Here is a 25721-nt window from a genome sequence, read left to right as displayed (position 1 = left end):
GGAGTTTACCTGGGATTTGTGGACTGCCCCAGCATGTTGCTTCACCTTTTCTTGTATTTACGTGTCATAGTAGTGATGGGAAATGTGTTCAGTAGCCCATTAAAATCTGTATTTGAGGGTAGAAGTGCAAAATTGGCCACTGGCTTGGTGCTGCCATGACCTTTGTGTGAAACCTGGGTCCAGGTGCCCCCACACAACCTGTCCTAGGGGGAGGAGCAGGCAGAGAGGAGGGCTGGGGAGAAGAGAGGGAAGGTATGTCCTGCTGCCCTGTTTCCTGTTTCTTCAACTTGCTCCATGGTTTGGCTCTGAAGCGTCAACAGCCCTATGAGCTCTGGGTCCAGCCCCACAGGATGCAGCTATACAAACATCAGATTACAAAGGCCTATTTCTACTGTGACTCCCTTTTATTTTCCCCTAGACTTCCATGCTACTGTGCTTCCGGAGCTGCCTTCTCCCCCTGAAGAGGGTGTAACTTCAGTGGCTGTATCCCAGATCTGTGCACCTGTGGACTGTGTCCTTGCTGTGTCTCTGGGGCTGCCTGCTATAATGGAAGCCAGTTCTTTAGCTTGGACTGAATCCATTTTTGTGTACCAGGTCTCAGGACTATCCTAGACAGGGTAGCAAGGGAGCTAAGATCTTAACAGGATATAGGCAAGCACAGGATCTTACTGCACTTGAATTATCCAGCCTTGCCCTGTGCTGTCTTTATAGTGAATTAGTAATGATGGGCCTGGGTCTAAGGAACACAAAGTTGTCCCTTGTTGTCCTGCCTTCCCTTCCTCAACCCTGCCCTTGCTTACTAATCTGTCTATCCACCCCAGGAGCCAGAGTCAGGAGGGACCTGATTTTGGAGGATTTCAGTGGACCTTTAGCTCAATTCTAACACCAAGTTCCCACTGTCACAGAAGGAAGCAGGAGTGTGGGATCCCTCTTTTCTCTCAGAGCTGAATCAGCTCAACACTGACACTGAAGGTCAGCACTCTTCAAAAGGGAGCTTGTTTTGTGAAAGGAAACCCAGTCTCCACCTTCCTCTGACACAGACCAAGGTCCTAGAGCTGCTGATAAACCCTGTATGGGAGGCATATTTACCATAAAGTGCTGGAACAGTGTATGTCCTACTGCCTTCTTAATGCACTCCTCCACAACGGGCAATGTGTTGACAAAATACTGCAGCAGAAGAGAGATGGTGTACAGGGAGAAGGGATGCAAGCGTGCAGTAGAGCTCCATGGATGATGGGGCTCCAATGTCATGCACAGAGTGTGTCCCACAGCTGCCTCCTTTAGTGCTGGTGCTACTGTAGTTTGTAAACCTTTCACTCTGAGAAGCCTGGGGGTAGAACAGAAGTGTGAGAGGCAACCCTGGCCTCCCAGCACCCTATCTGTGGTGGGTAACAGGCACGAGGCAGACCTCATGAAAGGAAATACAGCTCTTTCCTGAAGGAAGTGTCACTCCTTCCTTTGTGAATAAGCCTGTCTCCTGTGCTTAGGAAAAACCCCACAGTGTAGGCAGACTCTCTGCTCAGGTACTCTAGGAACAGGCCCTGTGCTATCATGTCCACTGCCATGTACCACCATGGTCACCTCCAAGGAGCTGTTGGTATGTCTCTGTCTGACCATGTGATCCAGGTTCCCCACAGCAACCATCATGCCATGTACCACTTTCAGCTGGATCAGCTCTTCAGCCACTTCTGATAACCCCTTGGCTAATATGCTGCAACGACAGCAGCCCCAAGGGAAAATGATGTGCTCCTACCCAGGAAAAAAAAAAAAAAAAGCTTGGCTGTGCATGGATTAGCAATTATTTAACATGTGGGCTTGCTGAGAACCGTTTGATGATTAGCAGGGGTTTCCTGGTGTGTATTCAAAACCAGCAAGTTTCTAGTGTGACCATAAAAAAACTGGGACTCAAACATCACCAAACCCCAACATCACCAAACATCAACATTACTTCTATGTCCCTGAAAGATGCTCCAGTATGTCTCCTGTCCCTACACTCATCAAAGGCTTTCTGTCACCTGCTTTTGCATGAAAGGTGTTCTGATAGCACTATCTTGTGGCCAATGCAGGAAATTCATACCGAAGGAACCAATTTTAGCATAAATGGCAGAATTTCTTTAAGGATTCCACAGTCAGTCACAGGCACTAGACTCTTCTGTTGGGTAACTGCTCACTATGGCTCCCATCTATGCGAGGAGCACCATGACCTTAACCAATACAGCGCCCTTTAGCCCTCCCCTGTGGCAGGACACACACATTGCTTCCAGGCCCAGTCGTAAAGGGGACACTGCGACAGCACACGGGGCCAGAGCAGATGGGATTCTGCATCTACATATAAATAAAACTCCAAGCCAGCTCCAGTATCAGCAGCAGTGAGGGTCTGAACACAACTGACCTGCAGGCAGTGGCTCTGCCCCAATCCTGACCACACTCCATCTCTGAACAGCCTGGTACAGGAGTCTGTACTGGAAGGAACATGTCCCAGTCATTTAGTACCCAAAGGAATCCACTTCGCTAAAGTCCCTTTTATGATCCTGTATATTTTGCTTCAGTTTCTTAGTAGCTTTTGCAGTAGCTGCCTGCTGAAAGTACATCAGCATGGGTTCCCTTAGGCACAGTGCAGTTGGGTCTGCACGAAGGACATTAGGAAGGTGAGAATGATGCTTTAAAACGCTTCTAAGCTGTTAGAAGGGAGGAGAGGTGGCATCACACTGTTAGCATGCAAGAGGGTATTTTTGTCCAGGACACAACCCTAGGGATACCCTTTGGCTATATATCATACCTAGTATTCTGCAAGGACCTGTGTGTCATGGTCAAAGCAGCACAGGCACAGCCCAGGTTGCCTGGGTCCCTGTGGCCTGCTCTGCTGAGTCGGGGGAGGAAATATCCTGGACTGGGACTTTTCTTCACCCAGCAGCCTTCAGCGTGTCTCTGCAGGCTTGCACACTAGTGTTAGTGCTTCAGACAGCTCTTGCTGGAGTGCCCCTCACCTCAAGCAGTGTGGGTCCCCTGCACCTCCTCCCCTTTGAATCATGGCCATGTCTATACTCTGCAGAAAGAGGTGAGTGACTCTGGGAGAAACACGTTATCCTGGCAGGCCATGGCCTGCTGTGTACTCAGATGCCATGGACAGGTCATTTACCTTCAGCTGTCGCAAAAAGGTAAACGCTTTCCTCCTGGGTGGTGTCAGGAGCACAAACAGGGCTGGACCTCGTGGGCCACGAGAGACTTCAGCAGCTGGATAGCTGGAGGAGAGGGAAGCTGCTGTCACCCCGGGGACTCGGGTTCTCAACGTGCTCGTGGGAGGGTGGAGAATTCAGGTACACTTCCCGTAGCCAGGGATCTACAAGCAGCAGTACCTATGCTTTATACACCCCCCAGTTTCACCACTCAACAGTATTACTCGCTCTATTTTTAACCAGCAAAGGGATAGCTCCACCGAAATGGAGCCTCAAAAAATTTATCGACACTCGTACTTGTTCCTCTCCACGGAAATCTTTAGTAAAAGGCGAAAGATTTATACGATCTGAAGAGAAACCAGAGTATAACCTTCTGTACTCCCCCGGCGCACCGCCCGGCTGCCCCACGCCGCAACAGTCAGGGCGACAGACATGACCCAGCCACTGCTCCCGGCCCGACGACCCCCGGCCCGGCCACCCCCGCCACAGCCGCACAGGCCACGATACTCGGAAGCTGGGACCGGTAGGAACCCCGGCGGGCGACATCGGCGCGCGCGGACGCGGAGCCGTGATGCACCCTGGGTATGCAAAACAGCCGTATGCTAATAACATATGCTAATTAGACGCATGCTTAATGAGATGGCGGCGCAGGCCGGCTGTGGCGGTAGGCGTGGAGGTTCGCTGCTGCCAGTCGCTGGAACCGGTCGCGCGGTCAATCGCCGCTGCCCCAGCCTGAACCGCGTAGGTTCGCTGTTGCGCTGTTACCGCTGTTCCCCAATGGAAACTGATCGAGTAAACGCCTAGGTTTAAGGTTAAATAATACTGCATTGTTCTGCTAAGGAGAACCATTGATGAGGGTCTTTCTGATGTAAAGCAACTCTGTCCTTGAAGAGTAGGCCACAGACTGATGATGCCTAGCCTGTGCTGGAAGTTCCCATCAAAGTCAAAAAAACAAAAGGCTGTAGGAAAACACCTCTGGACCTGCTTTTCTGTGAAGACAGCCTATGAGAGTTGGGGTTGTTCAGCCTGAAGAAGAAAAGGCTCCAGGGAGACCCGATAGCAGCATTTCAGTATCTGAAGGGGACCTACAGGAAGGCTGGGGGGGGGAAGGGGAGGTGCTGTTTAGTAAGGCAATGATTATAAATAGGATGAGGGGGAATGGTTGTAAACTAGTGCAGGGTAGGTTTAAGTTAGACATAAGTAAGAAGTTCTTCACAATGAGGGTAGAGAAATACTGGAACAGGTTGCCCAGAGGTGTGGTGGAGGCCCCATCCTTTCAAGACATTCAAGGTCAAATTTGATGGGGTCCTGAGCTAGTTAAAGCTGTCCCTGCTCACTGCAGGGGGATTAGACAAGATGACTTTTCATGGGTCCCTTCCAACCCAATGCATTCTATGATTCTATGACACCAAGGACATCAAGACCTGAAGAAACAAGAACTTCTTGTCAACAGAAGAAGCTTCTATCAGCAAAATGTGGAGATGTAAAAGTGTTGCAGCCTATATTCCTAATGAGTGAATTTTGCTCATTTACGTATCATTATAACCCTAACACACATCCCATTGAGCTGAGAAGCCCCTCACCTACAAGACCACTACTCTCAGAGCATGCAGTAGCATTGTGTAGATACTGTTGTTTTAATTGAAGGCAAAGAAGCTGAATGGGTAGTTTGGTGACAAAGAATCTGTATATAACACAAGGGAAATTTGGGGGAAGCAGGGGGTGTGCTAGCTTTGCGGGCTACTGCCTCTCACCCAAACTCACACAACTTGGTTATTAAACCAATACTGCAGTGGTGTCTGTATAGTGCCTGTTACACATAAGGCATAAGCACCCATTTTTCAAACATCACCCCTACTGCTCACATACCACCTCGAGGGGACATGACACAACCCTAACACCACTCCCACTTCTCAGTCTGTTTTTCAACATCAAAAAAATAGCTCCACCGAAGTAGAGCCTCAAAAAATTCATCGACACTCGTACTTGTTCCTCTCCACGGAAATCTTTAGTAAAAGGCGAAAGATTTATACGATCTGAAGAGAAACCAGAGTATGAGTTAGTTTTCCTAGCGCAATAGTACCCACCCTCAGATGCCGCCTCATAGCATACGGCGAGCCATTCCGACTGCTGCCGTCCCTCTCCCTCTGACACAGCTTCACTGCGGCCACCGACAGGGCGGTTCGGCTCCAGCCCACCCGTCTCGCCAGCTCGGACCGGCCGTGTCCAGCGGGGCCGGCGCAGCGCTACCCCGCACTGCACCCTGGGTGTATGCTAATCGCAACCGTGCTGAGGCGGGGCGTGTTAATGGCAGAGGGGAGACAGCCCGGCCCGGTGCCTGAAAGGGCGGGCTCGGGAAGCCGGCGCGGCGGGCGAGCGAGCGGGGCGAAGACGCCGCGCCGTCTGGGTTGGGCCGTGGACTGGATCGTACTTGCGGGCAGAGCTCCGCAAAGGCTAAAGATCGGCTCCGAGGAAGGGCACCGTACGCCTCCATGCTTCATTCGCCGTCGCGCACCAGGCATGGCAGCCGGGCTCTGTGCGGAGCACTGAGCCCCGGGACTCTGCCGACTGGGCTCACGCAGGAGCCCAGAGCAGCTGCCTGGGCGGGGCTGGAGCGCCCTGGACAGCGCTGCGGTGCCGGTTTCGCCGCGCCTGGGGCAGGTCCGCAGCTAAGTGCCGGAGCCCACACCCGGCTGCATCATCTGGACCGGGAGAAAGCGTCACTCGAGCCCCGCCCGATCGCCCACTCTTGGGACCGGACGAGGCTAATGAGGTGGCCCCTCCCATCGGAATGGCCCGAGCAGGAGATCGGCAGTGCGGGTTGACCCTGCAGCGAAACCCTTCTCCCTCAGGCTAGAAAAAAACCTCACGTACCGCCTTGGGTCCTCATCGCCCACGTATCGCTAGCTCTTACTTATTCTGCTTTTGACCAGAAAAATGACAGCTCCACTCAAGTAGAGCCTCAAAAAATTTATCGTCACTCGTATTTGTTCCTCTCCACGGAAATCTTTAGTAAAAGGCGAAAGATTTATACGATCTGAAGAGAAACCAGAGTATGTCTTTGATTCTGCCCGCAAACGGACCGACCCGCAGCTGTCGCTCTGTAGCATACGACGACCCTCATTCCACTGCCCTCACGTTCCGTGCCAGCTTAGCATGGCCCAGGCCGGCTTCCCCGGCGACACACATGGGCTCCACTTAGCGTCAAAAGCCCCGCGGGCAAGGCGAACAGCATTACCGGGGCTGCTGCACGGTGCAGCCCTGGATATGCAAATGAGACGAATGATAATGATCACATGCTAATGAACCGCCCACGGCCCAGCCCGCCAAGAGCCGTCCAACTAACCACAGCCATAGGCTTTCCCAGACCTCCTCGACCACCACGAAGGGTGATTAGATTGGTCCTACCTTCCTGTTGGACCTTCAGGTGTGCTGAGCTTGGAATGCTCCACTAGGACAGAGGATGCCTCTCCCACCATGGGGAGCACAAAGGCAGAGTGTCAGGGACAGTCTTCATGTAGTACTACAAGCTGTCCTTTTCCCAACACAGTGCAGCCCCCAATGATGAAGAGACCGGCACAAGTCCTTCCAGGGCAGGAAGGACAGACAGGTCTTTAATGTCAATGCCCTTTAGTGTCCTCCCAGCATGGCCCGCTGCTCACCTGCATGACCCTCAGTGTCTGCAGGGCCAGCTGCTGGGCTCCGGGGGAGGCACACAGTAGCGCAGCAGTGAGGCCTTTGTAGACTTGGTTCTGGTACTTGGGGTTCCTGCAGCCCAAGATGTCCGGCAGAACCTTCACATCTTCTTGTGCCTCTGTTGACTTGAAAATGACCAGGAACTTGAGGAAGGATTGCATCCCTGTGCAGAGAAAGAGATGCCAAGTTGTGTGCCTGGATGAGCTTGGGTCACCCATCTCACCTGTTTCACTGTCACCCCTGAGAGAACCCAGCACCACAGTTCATTCAAAATCTGTCCTGAAGAACAGAAGACAGGAAAAAAGTTTGTTGTGCTTGCCAGAAGCCATTCCATCAACTGGAAAACCAGTTGGCAGAATTCTTAGCTGGAGTAGGTGGTGAAGGCATTTCTGTGGACATTTACACAAGCAGAAAGCAGGTATCACCCCATAGCCTCTGAAAATGTCATCTGAACTACAGGACAGCTAATGGGGTTTGACTTCCACTGCCCAAGAGAAAAAAAAAAAACCAAAACAGGGAAAGAACTGATCAAATACTCTTTCTAAAAAGAGACAAGCTTACCCAAGAGGGTAAGGCTGGGAAAGTTTGCAGTAGGTCAACACTGCAGGTAAGAATGGAAACTGGTTTGTGGTTTAACTGGAGCAGTTGCAGCCAGCAGGACAGCAAGACTGCATCAAAAGAAATGACTGTAAAGAAACCGAGCTCATTAAAAACTGAGAAGGGGGCTGAAACGCAACTGCTCAGCAATAGCCAGTACGCTGAACTCCTCCCAACCAGGGAAGCTGCAGTGTTCTGCCATCCAGCAGGTGGAGGGAAGAGAGTGGCTCAATGCGGCAAGTAGCGCGGGGGGCCTGAATTAGCAAAAGGCACTCATGGACATGCCACCTACTGTAGCTTTCACAAATGAGTACTATACTTCCTGCCACCATCTGCCATGAGCTGCAGCAGCTTTACAGGCTCTCTTTTGTCCTCTTCTTTCAGGTGGTTTGGACCCAGTATTTCCAGGAGAAGTAAGACAACTCCAGTCTCCAGAAATTCAATAAGGCATCTGTGCCTGCAAGGACAGGGTGAACAAGGCCAGAAGCGTCACCTGCCTCTGAGCCCATCTTCTTATGTCACCATGCTGTGCCCCTGGGAAGCATCGCCTCCTGCCTCACTGCAGTGGGTGCCTAGTGCCTGGGCAGTGAGCACATGAAGGCTCAGCCTGAGTGCAGAGGCATATGCTCACCTGTACCATGCTTTGCGGCTACCAGGTCACCAGCTCCCATTTTCTCATTTTAAATACCAAGCCATAGGCACAGAAAGCCCCATCTCTGCACTCAGGCTCTCACCACACATCCAGCCCAGTGGCTGTGGAGATGTATGTAGGCAGTGGATTTGGTTTTGAGGCCTCCCTAAGGCTTAACTTGCCTGAAATGCTTGCACAACCCTCCCAAAAGGCAGTCAAGGGCTTATTTTTTTAATCTGCTCACCCAATTGCCTTCCCTACTGCACCTCTCACACAAAGACATTCCATACTCAACCACTCTGCTCTGGTGAAACCCTAACTGGAGTACTGTGTCCAGTTCTGGAGCCCCTATTACAAGAGGGATATGGACATGCTGGAATGTGTCCAGAGAAGGGCCACCAGAATGATCAGAGGGCTGGAGCACCTCTCCTATGAGGACAGACTGAAAGAGTTGGGGCTGTTCAGTCTGGAGAAAAGGCGGCTCTGAAGTGACCTTATTGTGGCCTTCCAGTATCTGAAGGGGGCTACAGGAAAGCTGGGGAGGGACTTTTTAGGCTATCAGGTAGTGATAGGACTAGGGGGAATGGAATCAAGCTGGAAGTGGGAAGATTCAGGCTGGACATGAGGAAGAAGTTCTTCAGCATGAGAGTGGTGAGAACCTGGAATGGGTTGTCCATGGAGGTGGTTGAGGCCCCGTCCCTGGAGGTGTTTAAGGCCAGGCTGGATGAGGCTCTGGGCAGCCTGCTGTAGTGTGAGGTGTCCCTGCCCATGGCAGGGGGGTTGGAACTAGATGATCCTTGTGGTCCCTTCCAACCCTGACTGATTCTGATTCTATGATTTGCAGCAGACAAGATACCAATGGACTTGAACAGCTCGTTAAGGCATGTGCTGTACATGGAGCTGTTTGACAACGCTAAGGAGAGATTTACAGACCATGTTGGTGTCCCCCAGCCTGCCATTGACAATGTGGAGGCCTGAACTTTCTCTCCAAGAGAGCATGGACATTCCTCTTACAGGCAGGCAGAGGCAATATCCTCATCTCAAGACAAGAAAAAACTCTAATTCCGTGTTCCTGAGAGACGGGTTACATGTTTTTCTCTTCAGTTCTGTCCTTAGATAGCCAGTTGTTTTTTTAAGCCATCGCTGGATATGGATGTCTCCATAAACAGACTTATGCTTTCAACAAATTTTCAGTAGAGACCATTCCTCTCATCTCCATCCCACTACCACACGCCACCTGCAGCTGTCCAAGGAAACAGATATGTCATTCCGAGCCATGCTGTTAGATGAGACAGAAGCAAGCTGGCGCACTGGGAGGACTCCAGCTCTGCTCCTGCCTTGCCATCATTGCTTTCAATTAAGTTGTCCAGGATGTGGCTTCAAGCAACTTGGTGGGCACTATCCCATTCCTGCAAGAAAATCATGAGCTTCCTGATGGCTTTCTGCTCTTTGACAGAGGTCACGATCTCTTCTGCCCAGAGAAAAGAAGATAACAAAGGGCTTTGAAGATAGAGAAAGTTTGTATTAAGGAATTACCACCAGGACGGCATTTTAAATCTCTGGCAAGTAATATTAAAGCACTTACTAATCATGAATTTAATGTAATTTTCCTTTATAGTCATTTCATAGATAGAAAAATGGAAGCAAAAGAAGAGCTCATGGTATGTCTGAAGCTGCGCAATGAATCTGCAGCAGACTTGAGATTATTTTCCATGGCAGGTGGTTGCACCACAGAAGCTCTCTTTGCTCTGTTAATAAAGTAATCTTGATCCTACCCATTAGCCCAGCCTTGGTTTCTCACTGGCCTCATGATATGAACACTGCAGCTCATATCTGACCTGACAGAGAATAAATAGGGTGAAATGAGAGCACAAATAGGTATGTATTTATGGGGAGTGACAAGGTCAAGGGGGTGGTAAATGCCTGTTTGTGCAGCAAGCCCTCGCTCATATGATGAACTGGGCCCACATCCACTCCAGGAAAACGTGCTTGGTCTTGGCAGCAGAAAAGTGCTTTGGGACTCTTTGGTATGACTGATATTTGCTGTGTTTTTTTTCTTACCTAATTTCTTTGACATGTTTTTAAAATAATATAAGAAAACCTGAAGTGGTAAGAACTATAGGCAAGAAGACTAAAGCTCCAGAAAGAGCCCTTGCCTGTATTTCCTTCCACCCTTCACATAGGTGTGTGCAATCCTTATTTTGCTAAATTTCATTGGCACACTATTGGCTCAGTGTGATATCCCCTATTCCATCTTGAAAAACATGAAGAGGGGATGAAACGTCAGAGGACTAAGCTCTCTGCTCATTCAGGTGGGTGAGAATTGCATTGATGTGTGTTTGGTTTAAGACATCAGCCAAGATCAAGGAGCCTCACAGTAAAACCTCAGTATCTGTGTACATACATTGAAAGAGGGACAAGGTCACAGACAGCTGCATGAACACAGGTGCACTGTCCTCCACCACACTATATCAACATGCCTGAGGATAAGAAAATTCACACCTTGTCTAATGCTGGAGCATGTCCAGAGAAGGGCAACGAGGCTGGTGAGAGGCCTTGAGCACAAGCCCTATGAGGAGAGGCTGAGGGAGCTGGGACTGTTTAGCCTGGAGAAGAGGAGGCTCAGGGGTGACCTCATTGCTGTCTACAACTACCTGAAGGGAGGTTGTAGCCAGGAGGGGTTTGGTCTCTTCTCCCAGGCAACCAGCACCAGAACAAGAGGACACAGTCTCAAGCTGCACCAGGGGAGGTTTAGGCTGGAGGTGAGGAGAAAGTTCTTCACAGAGAGAGTGGTTGGCCATTGGAATGTGCTGCCCAGGGAGGTGGTGGAGTCACCATCCCTGGAGGTGTTCAAGAGGGGATTGGACGTGGCCCTTGGTGCCATGGTTTAGATAGTCATGAGGTTTAGGGTGACAGGTTGGACTCGATGATCTTTGAGGTCTCTTCCAACCTTCTTGATTCTATGATTCTATGATTCTAATACAGTTGTCAGACTTTCTATCTACAAAAAGCATCATTTTATGTTTTATTTAAAGTAGGAATTAAGAGAAAAAGTTAAAATTACACAAAATCTTTGGGTTTCAGAGTAAGAAGTTTCTTTCAACATAATACAAGTTGCCAAGATTACCAATTTCCTATCTTCAAAGTTCTTAAGCCTTTTATCCTAGAATCTGGAGCAAAATTCCAAATTGGTTACAGAACATCCCCAAGATACGTGCTCAAAAGTAATTTTCTATTGCTGTTATCTGAACCAGATTGAAAACAACGACTGAGAGGTGAACATGTACATCAGTGCCAGAAACCAAACAAACAAAGTCTTCAAAAAGCTGTCTAAGAAACAACGTTTGAGAATTAAGATGAGAGGAAATTTAACTTGGGAATTAATGGTCTGTGCTCTGTAAGGATTTTGTGTCCTTGGCAGGGCATTTTCAGGATCTCCTTTGAGGGGAAGCAGGTTTAAAATAAATCCATTTTCCCAAAATAGTTGTGATTGAAAATGTTATTAGCCATAACAAATGTTAGTGCTGACAGGAGAATGGCCTGTTAGGGGCCTCCAGTGAAACAGTCAAGTGAAAGTCATATTTCACATTATTGCGAGCATTTTCCTGTGATTTACAGAATATTTGTGAAACATTACTTGCAAGACATATGATTGATATTGAGAGAACAGCTAGTGTGTAGGGGGAATCTGTATTTCACAGAGACTCTTTTCATGAAATTTACAGTCCCATAAAGTGCTCCTCTGTCCTCAACAGAGATCTAGTTAAAAGAACTTTACAGTCTGAAACACCCCAAAATTGATTCTAAATTAATGCTTCCATATTTATGTTTAAGATGCTCGTGGTGTAATGCTATCCTATATTTATTATAAAGCTGCAGTAACCCCCTACTATTCAGAAATACCAGCACCAGCTTCTAGACGTGAGGATTTTAGTGATACAAAGGGCTTGCCTGTGAATCAATGGTAAAAAAAGAGTCTGAAACAATGATCACATGAGGCTTCAGAGGATACAGTGGTGTCTGTCCCTACCTACTATAATAATAGCATCTGCTGACACAGACATCTTCAAGCAGACATTGCAAACTTTCCTGAAAATGTACACGAATATTTTTACCACGACCAGCTTACATATAAGAACATACAGACACATGGCTTAAGTTAAATGACTTGCCTGAGTTGTTTTTGTCAGTGCTAGCATCAGCATATAACTCCGTTTGGCTTCAAATTCTGCTCTCCACAGTGCTGGCCTGCTGCCCCACTCTATTGGGCCTAATAATCAAAACAAGGCTGGGTCAGGGCAGTGTTTTATTCCTGCCAAGAATAACACAAGTGATTTAGAAACTGGCTCTGGCAATTCAGCAGTTCTTTACATTCAGAGTTCAGCTACATCACCAGATTGAGATCAAAAGGCAGACTGGTGCTGTGTCAGCCTCAGTCTGTGTGAGGTGCCAGGAACTGATAGCCTTGAACCTATGGAAGGACAAGCAATGGTGATTTGGCATTACCTTTGCATCTTGCAACATGAAGGTTGTGCCCAGCCTCAAGCAAAACTTAAGAGCTTCTCTTTCAGCAGGTTTCACCCTGCCCTGGCATACTTCCAAGTCATCCATACACCTCCTCACACACAATTCAACTTCTGTGTACCCCAATGCCTTCTACTCAGTCCCTACCATCCCACAGCCCATTTGCCCCTCTCACCTACATGTCCTGCCTCCCAGCTCCACTGTTAAACCTGGCCACAACCCCAAGCCTAGCACTGAGCCCACCCCTGCAATGTACCCTAGCCTCAATAGTCCCCATTCCGGGCCCAACCACCAGGCATGCCCTGTGCTCCCGAACACCCCAAAACCCACCCCAGGCTTTAGTTTCCTCACACAATGCCTGACTCCTGTGCCTATCTCATCCCCCATGTTTGCCCTCCTGACCCAAACGCCCAGCTCAGCACCAACATCCCATCCTATCCCCCAGCTCCCTGACTGCGACCAGGCGCTACAATTGCCCTCACCCCGCCCCTCCCAGGCCCTACGACCGACACAAGCACAGCGCCCACCTCTGCCCCTCACTCCTTCTCACCTTCCCCGAGGTGAGAATACCCCGCAGAATAACTGACACCATGGGCGAGCCAATCGCGGCCAGGCATTTCATCTGCTCCTGCCTAATGGGTGGGCCCGTTTTCGCCACCAGAGGGCGGGGCGCCCGGCCCAGGCAAGCTGCTAAGGGCGCGTTGCTAAGGAAGTGGGAGGTGGAGAGGGGCGGGGACGCAGGATGAGGTAGACCCGGCACTTTCCCTTCTCATTGGCTGCAGGCTGGAAAAGGGGGCGGAGCTTCCGGTGGGGAGGACGGAAGCGGCGGTGGAGTGTGGGGAGGCAGGGATCTGCGATGGGGGCGCGCAGGCTGGAGGCGGTGGTGGAGTTGTCGCCGGGGGAGGCTCGCGGTGCGGGGACGAGCGGTTCAGGGGAGCCCTAAGGGTGGAAGAAGGGGGACCGGGCCTGGGAGATCCCTGAGGGTGGATGGGGACGAGCTGGACCAGGAGAGTTCCTGGGGATAGAGAGGGGGGAACTGGACCAGGGGGGCTCCTGAGAGTGGAGAGGGGGGAACTGGACCTGGGGGACTCCTGAGGGTGGAGAGGGGGGAACTGGACCAAGGGAGCTCCTGAGAGTGGAGAGGGGGGAACTGGACCAGGGGAGCTCCTGGGATGGAGAGGGGGAACTGGACCAGGGGGCTCCTGAGGGTGGAGAGGGGGGAACTGGACCAGGGAGCTCCTGAGAGTGGAGGGGGAACTGGACCAGGGGAGCTCCTGGGGATGGAGAGGGGGGAACTGGACCAGGGGGGCTCCTGAGGTGGAGAGGGGGACTGGACCAGGGGCTCCTGAGAGTGGAGAGGGGGAACTGGACCTGGGAGCTCCTGGGATGGAGAGGGGGAACTGGACCAGGGGGGCTCCTGGGGAGAGGGGATGACAGGGGCTCGAGAGTGAGGGGGAAACTGGACCTGGGGGGCTCCTGAGAGTGGAGAGGGGGGAACTGGACCTGGGAGGCTCCTGGGGATGGAGAGGGGGGAACTGGACCTGGGGGGCTCCTGGGGATGGAGAGGGGGGAACTGGACCAGGGGAGCTCCTGGGGATGGAGAGGGGGGAACTGGACCTGGGGGGCTCCTGAGGGTGGAGAGGGGGGAACTGGACCTGGGGGGCTCCTGAGAGTGGAGAGGAATGGCCTGGCCTTGGAGTCCCGGGAGGAGAGAGCCACGAAGACACTTGTGTCAGGTCGTTGCTGGAGGGCAGGGCAGGATGGTTCCCTTTCCCTGCTGGAAGTTGTCAGCAATCTCTGATACCCCACCCAGGTCCTGGGAGGTGTGAGGAGGGTGTCTCTGTCCCCCATAATGATTGTTGTACTTTGTGTCAGTGGAGAACTTTGGGAAGCAGAAGAGGTTAAAACTGTACTGTCCTTTTGAGCACACCTGCATACTGAAACTGGGATGAGGCAGTGTTCATAACTGACTGAGACATTAAGCTAATACCAGCTTCACCATTTCCTTTAAACTGTATTAACCTGGCAAGTTGCCATAAATTCTGATTCAGGTAGACTGGAGAGCAATTATTTTAAGTATTTTGGTTTGTTTCAGAGAGAGGGCCTGCAGATGGTCAGCCTGTGGTGATCCTTCTAGGCTGGGCAGGCTGCCAGGACAAACACTTGGCCAAATACAGCACAATCTACAGTCAGAAGGTGAGTAGATTATTTGTATTTTCCTGACACTGTCATGCAGCTCTCTGAGAAAATACTTCTTTTGTACATGTTGGTAAAATAGTTCTAAAGCCTCTCTCAGTCTGAAGAGTCATTGTGAGTGAGTGGTGAGTTTTCTTGTCATTGAAAGCTCTTTGTCTTTTGGAGCTCAGGCAGGGTTACCTAACAGTTGCTGATGTCACCTTTGTGGTAGCCAAAACAAAAATGCTTCCTTGAGTAAACTTTTTGTTGTTTTGCGAATCACTGGAGTGTTTTAAAGCTTTTAAAATTGCAAGGTTGTTCAGAAATGACATGAACCTGTTAGCCTTCCAAACAGGTAAACATGTGAGGAAAGATTATGTGTTTACTACTTGCTGACAGGCTCCAGCACAAACTTGGCAAGGCTGAACTGAGGACTGGCAGAGCATATCAGTGTCTGTCGTTCCTTTGGCTTCTCCTTCCTGTGAAGGTGATTCATCTAAATGTTGTGATTTTAAAATAATTGTATCTTGTCTGTGAAACAGGAATCTTGTGACAGTTGTACTTGCTCAGTGTTTGAACTAGAGAGATCTGGGTGATTGTTAGTTCCCTGAGTTATGATATATTCCTTCCTAATACTGTATTTTCCTGGAATGACCCCAACTTATTGTATGGGGACCCAGTGAAACATTAGAGTTGTTTTTTTTTTGGGGGGGTGGGCAGTTTAAAAGGACCTTGTATTTATCCCAATCTGTGTCAGCTATGGGTGCAAAGTTTGTACATTAAGACGTTCATTGTTAATGTGTAATCCAGTGCAAGAGTCATGAATTGGCTTGTTGTAGCAAAGAATCAGTTGTTAATTGACTGTTGTGATTAAGAGATGTAGCTCAGTAGATGAGGAGCATGTAATGTGGCAACATGCCAACTTCTTAGAAAGTATTTTTCTACCAGGAAGATTATAGGAATGGGAAAGGTTTTCTTAGATCCCTAATGAGGTAGTGGCTGCAACATCCTCTACTTCCTTGTTCAGTGTTTAGGGAGCTCTGGGCAGGAGGGCTGTCCTGGTGCCTTTGCCTTGTGTTTGTCAGTGTGTAATGTTTAGGTGATAGAAAAGATGCAAAGCATTGTAAATGTAATTCCATCTGCTCTATTTAGGAACTTCTTCAAAATCCTGTTTCCCAATCTACATTTAAGTGTAAGGCCTTAACTGTAAAGGCTGAAACCAAAGAACTGTGTTCTGAATCTTTTGAACTCAGTGCTCACAGCTGGAACACTTCAGAAAGGCTTGTGAAAATCATGTCAGTCTTGGAGACAGCTGCAGGGACAGGAAGAAGTTCCTCCTTATTCTTATGTTTATTTCAATGTCATGAACCAGATATGTACCAAAGCAGGCCCTTCTTACTAAAATGACTTATACTGAAGGTTTGTGAATTGGAGAGATGATTTTGTCTTCCTGCTTGAAGACTAACACCATAGCTTGGGAGACAGTGTCCCCAGGGGTTGTGCCAGTTAGCACAGGATTTAAGAGGATCTCAAACATTGTCAAATCCAGACCTCTGCTGCTGCAGAAACCCTTTCCTAATACCATGTGCTGTTAAGATTCATATCCTATTCACATTGGTGCCTTGCTACTGACACTAAAGACTTTCTTCTGTTGGTTTCTGTTGGAAAGCTGTCCCAGACCTTCATGTTCTTTGTACTGATGCTTGCCTACTCCTTGTAATTTACTGCACAGTCTAAACGTGTGTGTGGGTCTCTCTCTCTTTCTTAGGGGTGCACTGTCATCCGCTACACAGCTCCATGGAGGATGATATTCTTCTCTGAGACCTTTGGCATAAGATCCCTCCAGACTCCTGCCAGGCAACTCCTGGAGCTGCTCTTTGACTACAGTGTTGAAAACAGACCGGTTCTCTTCCACGTTTTTAGCAATGGTGGTGCCATGCTGTACCGTTACGTTGTCGAGGCGCTCCACACTCACAAGCCATTTAACAACCTCAAAGTAGCAGGCATTATTTTTGATAGTGCACCTGGCAGAAGAAACTTGAGAGGAGCGCTTCGTGCCTTGGCAGCTGTCTTGGTATCCAAGAATGTGCTGCTCAAGTATTTCCTCTTATTTGCTTTCGCTACTACGGCTGTTGTGCTGCGGATCCTGCTGTACCCACTGACCCGCTTCATCCACCAGAGCCATTATGATGCCCTGCTGAAAGCTCCCTCCTGCTGGCCTGAGCTTTACCTCTATTCCCAAGCTGATGCCATCATCAAGGCCGGCGAAGTTAAGCATATGGCTGATGCCAGGCAGCAGCTTGGTGTCTCTGTGAAAGCTGTAGACTTCTCGGATTCGGCTCACGTCAGCCATGTGCGGGCATATCCCACCTATTACAGCAACCTCTGTGTGACTTTCCTGGCTGACTGTGTCAGGGCCTCACCTCGTTAGTGGCATAATGACCTCCAGTGTTTGCCTCTGCTCTGCTCAGCTCAGCTGGGAAATGTCACCCCTTTGTGGCTTTGAAGGGAGGAAAGTAGACTTCTTAGCTGTTGTTTTTTTTTGGTTTTGTGTTTTTTCCCCCCTCACCACCTAAAAGCCTCCAGGCTGGCCTTTGGGCCAGCCACATCATAGCAGAAAGTAGTTAAGGATTAATTTAAAGTACTAAAGGTGAAATCCTAGCGTAGTTGTAGTTGATGTGTTACAGATCAAAATTTTCAGAGTGTTGTTTGTTTCTTCCTGCCTCCTATTGTTCTCTGCTTTCCATGTTGTCTCCTTGTCTTTGATGTCCAATGTGCATGTTCTGTTGCCTTGTAAGGACTTTACAATACAGCTGTTTCATTTCTTTATTGTTTCTTTTGTCTCTGCTGTTTCTTTTATCTTGCAGTGAGCAAACAGAATCAGCTCTGCAGGATTTTTATTTTGGAGCATCCACCCCTGGTTGTACTCCTTGCTGGGATCAGGCCCAGAAAGCAAGTGTAAGGCCTGGAAATGATGTGTGCAGGGCACTATGACCACACTGTCCTCTGGTTTTATTAAACAGCTGAGGCAGAGCAGTCAAAGCTCTGATACATGGTGAGGCCTCAAATGTTTGCAATAACTTTTGTATTCTTCAACCAAAAGGTTTAAGTTAATATTTTTGAATGTGTCCTGTGTTTTGTTTCTCTTCCTTCGAGTCTTCTGTGTGTTTTGCTTTCTTGGAGAACTGCTCTTTTGTGTGTCTTTGAGAAGCCTGTATTGTACATCTGGAAATTGAGGGAAACTGGCACAGCTTTAACCCCAAAGACCTCAGAAACAGAAAGGTGGAACTGTAGAGAAAAAGGAAGCTGTGTCTTTGGAGCTGTAATATATGCTGGGTATTTCTTATATCTTCTCCAGCCTACAAATGAGCATGAAATTCAACTTTTCCCACATAATGCTCTCCTCAGATGATCAGTCTTTGCTGTCCATGCAGCAAGCACTAGTAATAGCAGAAATTAATTGCTTTCACCTAATGAAAAGTTAGCTCATTGCACTGCACTTCAGTCACGTTTGGGTTTTGTTGTTTATTTGGCAGAGATGCAGGGATAAAGACAGAGGAGAGCCTGCTAATATGTATTAGTCATGTCACAGCGTTGCAAGCTAATAATGTGATGCACAGGGTTAGCCAACTTTAAATTCCCAGAGATTGCCAGGACCAGGCTCTGGAGTGCTGTGACATGGCCCTGTCTGAACAAGGGGCTGCCCTCAAGAGGTAAGAGCATGAACAGCATGAGTATTTTTTACAGCTGTTTGGCACGCTGTCACCCACAATTACAAAGCACTTGCTGTTCTGAATTGAAGCACAGAGAAGGAGGTCTCTTGGGCAGCACTAAAGTAATTTGGAAGTTTAAAACAAGAACCTAACACCTCACAGATGCAAAAGCGTGGGGTGAGGTGTGGTCAGTGGCCAGCACAACTGTTTTTAGCAGGCCAGTGTTGCAGTGCTTATTTAAATCAAGGAATAATCCCATGTTGGTCATGGTTTTGAAGTGTGAACTGGGGTATGTAGGATAGGTGAGAATTAAAAAGAGCTGATTACCTGGTTTGTCTTCAATTATTTTAAAGCAAAAGCTGGCTGCAGGCACAGGAGGTGCCTTGCTTGGGGTCCAGTCTTCTGTAGATGTGATCCTAGTTTCAGCTTCTGTTGTGAAGATGACCTGTGAAGGCTACTCAGAGATAAGACAACCTTCAGCCTGATGATTTTCATGAGGAAATTCTTATTACTAGGGTTTGGGCCTGTAAAATCCAGGCATAGTCCCCTATTCCCAGAAAGCCCATCATAGATCTCCCAGCTTTTTAAAGTAAGGCCCTGGTTTGTGGTGTCAGTGCAGTGACTCCTGGGCTGTGACCTGTTTGGAGCCTACCTGAAGAGCTGAGATGGGTCTCCTGAGTGTCCAGCCTGTTTGTAGCACTGTGAAAACTCTCAGGGAGCGGAGGTGATAAAAGTTACTTAACTAGCACTTGCCCTCATGCTGGTTTCTGTGGATTCAGTATTTACAGAACAGTTAAACCCTCCATAATATACACCTCTGGATTAATACAGTTGTGCTGCTGCTGGGAATCTGCTGTTCCTGTTTATTGCCATGGGCATTGAACTTCTGTTGAAGGAATTTGGCTGTTGTGGTGTGTGGTTGGCAGGAGCAGGAGCTAAACCCTCTGTCCCTGTGCGATGGGACAGTGAAGATCCTTCTGAGAAGAGCCTTGTGCATGTCAGCTCTGCCTTCTATCCACTTTCACCTGCACACCAAGGATCACTGCTCCCCCAGCTCAGTCCAGCTGTGCTCCACTTTCTCACTTTCCAGGGCACTGGGCAGGGAGTGATTGCTGCCTGCTGGAGAGCTCAGTCAGAGCTGCCCTGTGCTACACAAGCAGAAACCTGCTCACAGGCATTTCCACTGCTGCAAAACTGACTTGAAATTCAGGGCCAATTTGTATATGCACATCTCTAAGAGCAAAGGGGATCCTGAGTAAGCCACTGGTTTATGGAGGAAATCATCAGCACCAGTCTTCTGCGTGGGTTTTGTTTACTGTGTTGCAGCAAGTTTTAATTACAATTATGAGCAGTATGTTAAATGCATTGTGTGATATACTGCCCTCTTCTTTCCTGTACAGCATGTGTGCTCACCCCACTTCTGCCCTCTATTTCTGTTGTTTGTGATTTGAAACAGAAGGTTAATAACTTGGAGCCTGAAGGCATTACCAGATTTTTTTAAAAAGCAATAGCCTCAAACTCTCAATCTTTCCTAAACTGGACACAGTTTGGTGCAGTCTGTGTCCTAAAGAGCTTCACCCTGGTCACTAAAAGCCAAAGGCTGGGATATCTTGACCGTTGCACTGATATGAGATAGGGGCAGGATGTTGCATATCCACTCTTTGGGAGGAGAAATGCAGTGTTCCTGGGCAGTGTTCCCCAGTGTGTGGGGGAGTGGGATGTTGCAACTGCAATCTCTGCCTGAGGAGCTCAGAGCTTGGGTTCTCCAGCCATTGTATGCAGACAGCGGAGCAGCATGGGTGACACACCAGCAGTGGTGGGAGAGGAGGATGCCCAGGGGTCAGCTGTTGGCCATTGTGCATTTCCCATCTAGGTTCATTTTGCAAGAGTGCAAATTAACCTTTCCTCATCAACAAAAGCCATTTCTGAGTGTTTCCTGTGAGGGAGCTGGCTGCAGTGATGATATTACAGGAAGGATGATATTACAAGAAAAGGAGAAGCTGCTTAGTTAGTGGCCAGAGTGGTGGTGTGACTGGGCTGGAGGGTAGCTGTGTGCAGCCAGGGTGCCCCATGGTGCTGGAAGAGGCTGTAGCAGGGAGCTGGGCAGAGCAGGGGCATGGTCCAGCCCATTTTTGGAGTGGGGGGAGCACCTTGCAGCATGAGTAATTGAAACCAAGCCCATGGGCAAAGACTGTCACGTGTCCACACCTAATAAAGGTGTTTTAAAGTAAGTCTGCTGGTGCCTTTGGTGTGCTGGGGAAGTAAATCCTGTATGGGCTGAGGCCCTGTCTTTGTACCTCTTGGGAAGTCATGGGCAGAGCTCTGCCACCGATGGAAAAGTGTGGACGGCTTGAGATGGAACCAAGCAACCCAGCTCTAGGTGCTGCTTCCCGGAAAGAAGAGAAGGGGGAGGTGTGAGGCTAGTCTCCATCACACCGTGGTGGTGATGGAGGAGAGAGCTGTCAGCAGGCAGCTGAAACAACCTTCCTGACCGTGGGATGCTTGGGACTGGGAGGGAGCAGCGTTCCACGAGGTGGCAGCAGGGTCCCTCTTTCCTGCGTGGAGAAATTCCTAGTTTAGGAGGCAAGCAGAGCAGATTATGGAGAAGTCCTCAACGGTATAGTTCAGCCCTGCTTTGTGAGCATCTCCTGCAAAAAGCACCCTCTCAAGGCAAGGAAAAAGACCAAAAAGAACAAGCTTCAATGATGAACAGTAGAGTTTGTGAGTCAATACATAACAGCATCCTGCCCTACAGCTGCCTGTCCTGCAAGTCATGCTAGAGTTGTTTCTCAGCTTTAAGTGAACATTAAAACTGAAAGTCTAATGCCAGCAATAGCTTTATTGCCCTTCCTGTGTCTGCAAACCAGGTTGCACCATTTTCCTCTCTGCCTAGATAGGGCTATCTATTTTTAAAGTAAATCTATGCAATATTGGTGTTAAACAGACCATGCTCCAGCTCTGGGAAATCCCACAAATTGTGACTGTGAAGCTCCCTTGGATTCCTTGTAGCCACAGCCCTGGAGAGGGAGCTGAGCTTAATGCTGCTTTCTGGAAAGGCTGACAGGACAGCCAGCACACAGGACTGAAGGCCTGGGAGGCAGTTAGCAAATATGACAATATAAATGGGGTACACAGACACTATCTGAACCCCCCAACACACCCCGCAGTACACTCTTTTCACAGCTCCTGCATCCAACCCGGGTCATGGGCAAAGGAGGCATGGGCTCACCAGGCAGCTGCTTGTTCTGCCTGCCTGGCATCCCTCATGCATTCCCTTTGAACTTGAGCCCCTATCACCTTGTCTCCACATTCTCACGTATATGCAAGCCCATTCTAGCACCCTTGGGCTGCCTGAGCAAGGCTAGGGTGCACAGATGTGTGGGTGGCATCCTTTGGTTACCCTCTCAAACCTATGGGGAGAGCTGGGGCAGGGTGAGCTTGGGCAGCCCCTGCCCTCGCTGGGTGATGAATGAGCTGACAATAGGGTATTGATAAGGAATTAACCTTGAGCCCTTCTTGCTTCAGTGTCGATAGAGCAGGAGCCAAGTACACAGGTTTGATTGGAAATCTGTGTTTGGCCTTTGCTGCCTCTGTGCCCATCGACATGCTGCAGAGATAAGAAGGGGATGAGACCCACCCTGCTGCTTCTTTCCCCCCCTTCCCCAGTCCAGGAGTCCCCTCGTGGGTTCCTCACTGCTCCCCCAGCCTCCTCGTGCTAGGCTTGATCAAGAGCACCCTGTTCTGTGGGGCTGCAACAGCCTTTGTGCCCCACACCTGACGTGCGGGGGGCTGGGTACCAGGGCTCCCAGTCCCCCAAAGGGCCTGTGCCCATCCTGCTCCGGCCTCCACTCCGAGCAGTTTGTTTAATTAAGTGTTTTGCCTAATGGGATTGCCTAATTTCCATAACAAACTGGCGGGCTGTCATTAGGTGGGCTCCCTCATTCATTACTGTTAATTAGATATGGATCCCCCAGAAGGCGGCAGGGGGTGATGAACGAGGCCCCTGACACACGCTATTACACATTAGCATTTTCTCAATACATCCGATACATCACGGCCCTCCGCTTCCTAAAGATATTTTAAATAAAATATTAGCAGCCTGCTGCGGGGTGGGTGGCAGGGGAGGGAGTGAGGGAGGGAGAGAGGGTTCCTGCCCCTCGCCCTGGCCTCAGGTCTCCTCTGGGCTGAAAGCGGACCGGGGAGCGGCTGAGATACTCTGCTGCTCCCAGCCAGGCGGAGAAGTGGCCAAATCCGCCCCTTTTGTGGCCAAATCTGCCCCTTTTCCTCATCCCTTTTGCCCATCCTCGTCACCACAGATGGAAAGAGGTCCCTGCCGTCCCCACTGCCGCCACCCCAGCACCCCATCCGCAGAGGACACAGCTATGGGGGAGGTTTGAAAATACCCTACCGACCCGCCTGCAAAATGTTTGTAAACCAAAAGCGTCGGCGCCAGCCCCAGGGCGGGGCGGGAGAACCCAACCTCTACGCTCCCCTCCCCGGCAGTCCCTGTTGTCAGGGGTAACCCTACACCGCACTGCTGGCCCCTAATGCAGGACCTATAGATCTGTTGGGGCTGGGCGCCTCCTGCCCCCAACTAATGCAGCCGATGAGACTTCATTACGGGGCTGTCCCGTGAGGCGTGCCCTTTGCCCTGCCCTCCTAGCTCTACAGTTGGGGGACCCCATTTGTAGTGAAGCAGAGATGCCTCACTGCAGGAGGGTGGACGCCTGCCAGACCTCCTATGGGGGCTAGCAGGGGTCTCACCCCAGCATCTCTCTGCATCTGCGCCTGCATCTGTCCTTGCACCCCAAACAGGACCAGGGCTCCCCTTTGGGACATGACCCACATCCAGGGGCTGCGGCCTGTGTAGGGAAGTGTCTTCTCCACTGCCTCTCTCGCCTGCAAAGGGGAACACAGAAAGGCAGGAAGCGCCCGAGAAGATTTATATTGTTTAATTAATGTCAAATGTAGTTTACAAACGGGAGTGACAAGTACCTCTTTGTATAATATACACCGACACACAATCATCGACACACCGGAATATCGCTTTGTGCAACTGGGATTCTTTGGGCAAAGTTAGGTAACTCCAAGTAACTCCAATAGTTCAATTTTTTTTCTTTTTCTTTTTTTTTTTTTTTCTTTTCTTATTTTTAAATCATTTAAACTCATTACAGTAGAGGGGAAGTGGCAGATACCTGTTACAAACCAGGATGCCTCTCTCTCCCCAGCCTTCCCTCTGCAGCCCCCCACCCTTGAAAACAGGGGATGGATTTGCAATTAAAACAACAACAACAAAAAAAAAACCCAGAAAATAGCCCCCAAAACAAAGAACCAATGACTAGTTACATATGGTTTTATGGTTTTACACATAGGTACATAGAACTCACAGCTGGTCCACAACACCTGCCAGAAAGCCTGGCTCCCACCTGGGACCTATTTCCAAAGAAGGGCTAGGGTGGGGTGACCTGCCCTCTCCCCCTTCCTGGCTGTCTCTCAAACCTACCCACTGCACCCTCTTTAAATCCATCTCTGAGCCCCAGCTCGGTGGCACTCACAGCCCAGCCAATCCCTCCATCCTCAATTTTTCCTCCTTGACATACCTGAACCCAAGTTCTGTGTGCTTGCTCTTCCCCTGGCTGAGTGCTGCTGGCTGGAGGGTTACCCAGCAGTGACACCCATTGCTACAGCCCCTTCCCCTGCTTGCAGCCTCACCTGGGAGGCAGGACCCTCACAGGGTGTTTTAACTCCCTCTGGGCCCCAGGAGCTCTGCTGGGATGAGCTCCTGAGCAGAAGAGGTTGCAGGCTCTCTGGTCTCAGGGGCCACCACACTGCTATGAGATTAGAGAACTGGAAAACGCTCAGAACTGGCATCTTTTGCCAAGATGCTTATAAAATATGGCTCACTCAGTCTGGTTTGGTGGCCTTTTTTTGGGTGCAGTGGGATCCTTCTGAAATCACTTAGGAGATGCTGGGGAGAGCAGCTGTGCTCTGCAAAACAGCACCAAGTCTCCGGGCAGAGAAGTGGTGATGGGACTGTCACCTCCCAAGGCATCCATCCTGCTTCTTCAGTCTTTCACTCCCTGGAAATGCCCCAGCAGCATTGGGGTCCCACCTCCAAGCCCCTCATCCACTGCCCTTTCCAGACTGTCTTAAAATGCCCCAGCTACGTCATGCTGCCAGGTAGGATCTGCTTGCCATGACCCTCATCTCCCCACAGGAATGGGGAAGATGAGCTTCTCCATCTCCCTCTATTCTGGCATCTGGGAAATGGCATCCTGTGACTGGGGCAGGGCTGGGAGATGGCATCCTGTGACTGCTTGGGGCAGGGCTGGGAGATATCAGCACATGAGGCATATATTCACCTTGGGAAATGGATCAGTGTCTGTTCTTGGGTCCTGAAAAGAAAAGAAAAATCAATAACCAGGCCAGATGGCAGCTTTGGTTAAGGCTGAGGATACAGGAGACAGGGACAAGCATGAGGGACTGCATGGAAGAAGCTGGGGCTGTGGGGAACCTCTGGCTCCAGCCAGAAGCATCTGCTCACTGCAGCCATTGGGTGAGTCCTAGGAGTGGCTGTGGGATGAGAAAGGGCTGGCTTGGCTCTCTGTCCCAGTGCCAAAACCTCTTTTTGCAAAACACAGGCTCCAAAGAGTGGGAGATGGGGTAAGACGGTGTAGGGCAGGGCTTGGGCACCTTATCTGGGCAGCACTAGGGCCTGCTGCAGCCAGCACTGTGGGGAAACTGGCTGAGCCAGTTTGGGCAAAGCCACCAGCAAGGCAACCCATCCCCTGGCATCTCGCCCTTTGCCCCCTGCTTCACTGTGGGTACCAGCAGCATGCACGGGGAGCAGCTCAGGCATCCTCAGCCAGCAAACGCTGCCCACAGGGGAGGACAGAAGGGCCAGGCAGGCGTACAGCCCTGGAGGAGGCAAGAGGGGATCAGCCAGACCCTTGGGCAGGCACTACTGGCCGTGGAGAGGGCAGCACTCTGGCAGGCTGCCTCCCTCCAGCTCCGCTCGGTTTGGCCCTTCCTCAGCTGGGCAAGGCAAAGGGGGCTGGGCAGATCCCCCCAGCAGGGAGCTAAAAGCCGTGTCTTTCCGGGGATAATGATTCTATTATAAATAGCCCCATTAGCTACAACTAATGACAAAAATCCACCTCCTCTACTCCCCATAAGTTCTGTAAGTTATGGGCAATGCTACAGCCATTA

General features: G+C 50.0%; 2 protein-coding genes and 3 non-coding genes across 5 annotated transcripts; 1 reads left to right on the top strand and 4 right to left on the bottom strand.

The window, feature by feature from the left end:
* Positions 1-404: 404 nt before the first annotated feature.
* ARMH1 (armadillo like helical domain containing 1) lies at positions 405-13216 on the bottom strand. The gene is given in 16 exon segments (XM_054384542.1): positions 405-608; positions 1090-1167; positions 1582-1711; positions 2545-2626; positions 3556-3754; positions 5163-5212; positions 5264-5439; positions 5755-5924; positions 6839-7035; positions 7762-7781; positions 7783-7926; positions 8179-8196; positions 8950-9000; positions 9358-9571; positions 12131-12224; positions 13175-13216. Coding segments are annotated over 16 exon segments (1869 nt in total).
* Positions 3429-3543, bottom strand: LOC128969767 (U5 spliceosomal RNA). Its single transcript, XR_008489180.1, has one exon. It is a non-coding gene; the product is annotated as a U5 spliceosomal RNA (small nuclear RNA).
* On the bottom strand, positions 5118-5232 carry LOC128969748 (U5 spliceosomal RNA). Its single transcript, XR_008489162.1, has one exon. It is a non-coding gene; the product is annotated as a U5 spliceosomal RNA (small nuclear RNA).
* Positions 6119-6233, bottom strand: LOC128969769 (U5 spliceosomal RNA). Its single transcript, XR_008489182.1, has one exon. It is a non-coding gene; the product is annotated as a U5 spliceosomal RNA (small nuclear RNA).
* A 264-nt stretch (positions 13217-13480) lies between the features above and the next one.
* TMEM53 (transmembrane protein 53) lies at positions 13481-17230 on the top strand. Its single transcript, XM_054384456.1, has 3 exons — positions 13481-13547; positions 14720-14820; positions 16568-17230. Exons 1-3 carry the CDS (start codon positions 13481-13483, stop codon positions 17228-17230), a joined length of 831 nt encoding a protein of 276 aa, XP_054240431.1.
* The last annotated feature ends 8491 nt before the right edge of the window (positions 17231-25721 follow it).

The sequence above is a fragment of the Indicator indicator genome, chromosome 10, assembly GCF_027791375.1.
Source record: "Indicator indicator isolate 239-I01 chromosome 10, UM_Iind_1.1, whole genome shotgun sequence".
Taxonomy (NCBI): Eukaryota; Metazoa; Chordata; class Aves; order Piciformes; family Indicatoridae; genus Indicator; species Indicator indicator.
The sequence above is the reverse complement of the archived record's forward strand: the minus strand, read 5'-3'. Positions and strand labels throughout refer to the sequence as shown.

What these genes read in the sequence shown, in the direction of transcription:
- TMEM53 (XM_054384456.1), top strand. Translation starts at nt 13,481, where the DNA reads ATGGGGGCGCGCAGGCTGGAGGCGGTGGTGGAGTTGTCGCCGGGGGAG. An exon ending in GGCTCGCGGTGCGGGGACGA is followed by an intron (nt 13,548 to 14,719) that starts GCGGTTCAGGGG and finishes GGTTTGTTTCAG; the next exon opens with AGAGAGGGCCTGCAGATGGT. An exon ending in GCACAATCTACAGTCAGAAG is followed by an intron (nt 14,821 to 16,567) that starts GTGAGTAGATTA and finishes TCTCTTTCTTAG; the next exon opens with GGGTGCACTGTCATCCGCTA.